Raw genomic sequence first — 3,380 nt, forward strand, 5'->3', positions numbered from 1 at the left:
GGTGTCAGCCTGTTTATTATAAATACCACCAGCAGCACCAGCTGTAAAATGATCCTTTTCAACACAATGAATATTTCAAACAGAAAGATAATTTACTTAATGGCTCTGAATATTCACTCCTTTCTATGAGGAGAACTTTTTTTTTGCATTCATTACCTGGTGGTATGAGGAGATGTTCAAGTGGCATAAATACACTTTAATGCAACAAGATTCATTACTCTCTAAACAAACTGGCAACAGCAGTAACCGACAACCTTTAATTTTACCTCCTCCTCAAGTTTGTTGGAGATGAACTAGATTCCAGAGGAGGAAAATGCAGATGGAAGTACAGTATTTGTGATGATATATGTAATTGTGATGTTGGGTCATGATTGACTTTATACTGTACAATATATTCTAACATCTGATGAAGAATCCAACTTTTAATGACAAATCGAATTCGTCTTTAAAAGAACGCTTATCAAAACTACACTTTTCTGTCTTCATTTAAAAAAAATAATGGCTCTTATAGTTTTCCATTAACTGTGAAAACTGTTTCCCCTGAAGAGATTCAGCACTTCTTTGTGTTTATATGATGTTTGTCACTTCGCTGACCCATGACACAACAAGGGTTTAGTGTCCATCTGCTAACATCACACAGAAAACAGCCTGATACTGTAAAGCTCTGGGAACATGTAATGCTGCAGCATCATGACTGTTGTTGGTAATATGAAAGCTACATAACTTAAATTCTTCAAAGAAGATACTGTGTTTGCAGGTCACTGGATTTTTAGCTTAAAAGCACTGTTGTAGTATGAACAAGAGATATATTAATTCAACAAATTTTAGAAAAATGAATAAAACTAAGTATATTTATTGGATTATAGATGGCAGATAGTACATTAGAGGCAGCTACAGCTCTGGTACAGTTTTGCAGCAGTTGTCTGATACATGTAGCTCATTGTTCAGCTGTTGCCGCTGTATGAACTCTGAGGTTTCCTCAAGGATCTGCCCTGGGATGTGGAAGTCAGCTGGCGTGTTGTGCTGAACAGCTGATTCCTGAAGGCCCTCAGTCTCTGGCTCCTCTGGGCTGACTCTGCTGTGAGAATTGCAGGGCTCCAGATTGCATCCAGTGCCCTGAAGGAACTGCAAAAAGTTCTCCTCAATAGAGGCCTCGCGGCTGGGCAGCTGCTCTGCTTCGCTGGGCCCAGCCCGCTTAAAAAGGCAGGCCAGGTGGCGGCCCAGCTCCTCGCGAATCTGCCGGTTCAGGCAGCCGTAGAAGAAGGGGTTGGAGGTGAAGCAAAAATAGCCAATCCATGTGACTACGTCCTCCAGCTGGGCCAGGGAGGCGGGAGTGGTAGACGCCACGGCCGAGTAGAGATGGAAGGAGAAATATGGCAGCCAGCAGCAGAGGAACTGGCCTCCCACTGCCACCAGGACCACCGCGGCCTTACCGCCACTGAAGGTCCTTTGAGGGGTGTTGCGGGCACCAGTTCCACCGAGGCTAGCTGCCATGGTGGAGTGACTGCTGATGGACTCGGACCGTTGTCGCGGCGTGTCCATCCAAGTCGGGAGGGGGCCGTGCTGCATGGCCGCCACTCGTGCCACCTTGAACATGTTGCAGTAGACCACCAGTATGATCAGCATGGGGCACAGAAAATAGATGAATGTAAAGAAGACCATGAAAAGCAGCCTTGTGGTCCTGCCTCCCATCCATTGGAGGGAGCAGTGTCTCTGACCATGAATGAGAACTGAAGGAGTCCCCAGACCCTGGTTCCCCTGAAGCAGCCATCCCAGGAGAGGCAGCACTGACATGACAATGGCTTTAATCCAGATTCCCACGAGTACCATCACCACCACCCCCACTGTCATCTTGACCTCGTGACGCATGGGGTGGACAACGTAGTAGTAGCGCTCCACGTTGATGGCACATATGGTGAGAATGGCAGCACTGACTAGACACACACTCAAGCAGAGGTAGCTCCGACACAGCGCCTCGTCCACCAGGATTCGGTCTGACAGCATCCCCAGAGGCATTAACACCAGCGCTGCCAGCAGATCCACCAGACAGAGGTGGAACACGAAGGCAAACTTGCGCAGCTGCGGAGTTTTGGTGATGACAATCATCACGGCCAGATTCCCCACAACTGCCAGCACATCCATGATGAGCATAGCACACAGCGCCAAGGACAGGCTGAGATCAACCCCACCTCGGATGATTGCGATGGGCAGGGTAACGTTAGAGATATTCGGGTGCAGTGAGGCTGGAAACGTGGGGAGGCCGGAGAGAGAAGTGTTCCAGGAGGGGCTCGGTGTGACAGGACGCTCCATGAGAGCATGGGATAAGGAGGAGAGAGTCCGCTGAATTTCACGGGCCCATCACCCATCCTCCCCTGTCATAGGGTGTCACTGAGAAGCTCAGGCGGTGGTGTCTGTCATGGCAGCTTGTGCTGTACAGGCCCTGACCCCGGGAGACTTTAACCTGGAGCTCAGCAGACAATCACAAAGGTTTCACTCAGTTCCTTGTAACTTTTAGTAAAGATGTCCTTCTTTCTCAAATATGACCTGCAGTTGGAAAAATCTGAAACAAAAGAGATAGTCCTGTTTAAAAGGAGGCACACGTGAAGATTTGGCCAGTTAATAAAACACTGACTGATAATGCTACTTCTCCAATAGTAGTTTGACAAGTTTATAATATATGTACGTCACCAAATGGTGAAAAACTACATTTAAGGTGAAATATTATATATAATAATATTGCATGACCAAGACCTTGATGAAATATAGGGGTTGCAGGCTGCAATCTGGAAATATGGCTTGATAGATTTGTCTTCCCAAAAACCACCAGAATCATCTTTTGCTCAGACTAGAAATACATTCTGCAAATGGAGAGAAAATCCCTAAAAAACATCCATCTGATCTACAGTTAATGCAAATACTGACACTATAATCATCTTGTTTAGTCTATCCACTCATCAAAAGACAAATCAGAGCAGACTTAGATAAATTCAATGGAAATCTGCAAGCAACTGAATATTTTAATATCAAAATGCAGACTTTTGCTTTAGATGCAGTCCTTTGTAAAACATTGCATTATTTTTGTTGCTGTGACCCTTATTTGATGTATACCTCTATGAGTAGTGTTACGCTTGCACTATAGCTGCAAAGCTGTCAGACTTGAAGCAGCCTGCACTCACTTGTAGTATAATTTACTACGTATTTGACATCTGCATCCTCAGATGTGTGTTTTCAGGGCGTCCGACGCCCCAGGGAGAAGCTAAAAGTGCAGAGTGGACCATATGTCCCCCTTAACGGAGTCAAGAAACTGGATGAGTGAATAAACTGCGAAACTCAGCATTACAGGGCTCCCTGCTGTCTGAAGTGATGGGAGGAAAAGATCA

The 3,380-nt window shown here is 45.8% G+C and overlaps 1 protein-coding gene across 1 annotated transcript; it reads right to left on the reverse strand.

Annotated features, from left to right (window-relative positions):
* Positions 1-891: 891 nt before the first annotated feature.
* Positions 892-2,542, reverse strand: gpr61 (G protein-coupled receptor 61). The gene has a single exon (XM_035656532.1). The coding sequence runs from the start codon at positions 2,308-2,310 to the stop codon at positions 892-894; it is 1,419 nt and encodes a 472-aa protein (XP_035512425.1). The 5' UTR covers positions 2,311-2,542.
* Positions 2,543-3,380: the final 838 nt, after the last annotated feature.

The sequence above is a fragment of the Morone saxatilis genome, unplaced genomic scaffold, assembly GCF_004916995.1.
Source record: "Morone saxatilis isolate NCDOM2014 unplaced genomic scaffold, NCSU_SB_2.0 Contig15, whole genome shotgun sequence".
NCBI lineage: Eukaryota > Metazoa > Chordata > Actinopteri > Moronidae > Morone > Morone saxatilis.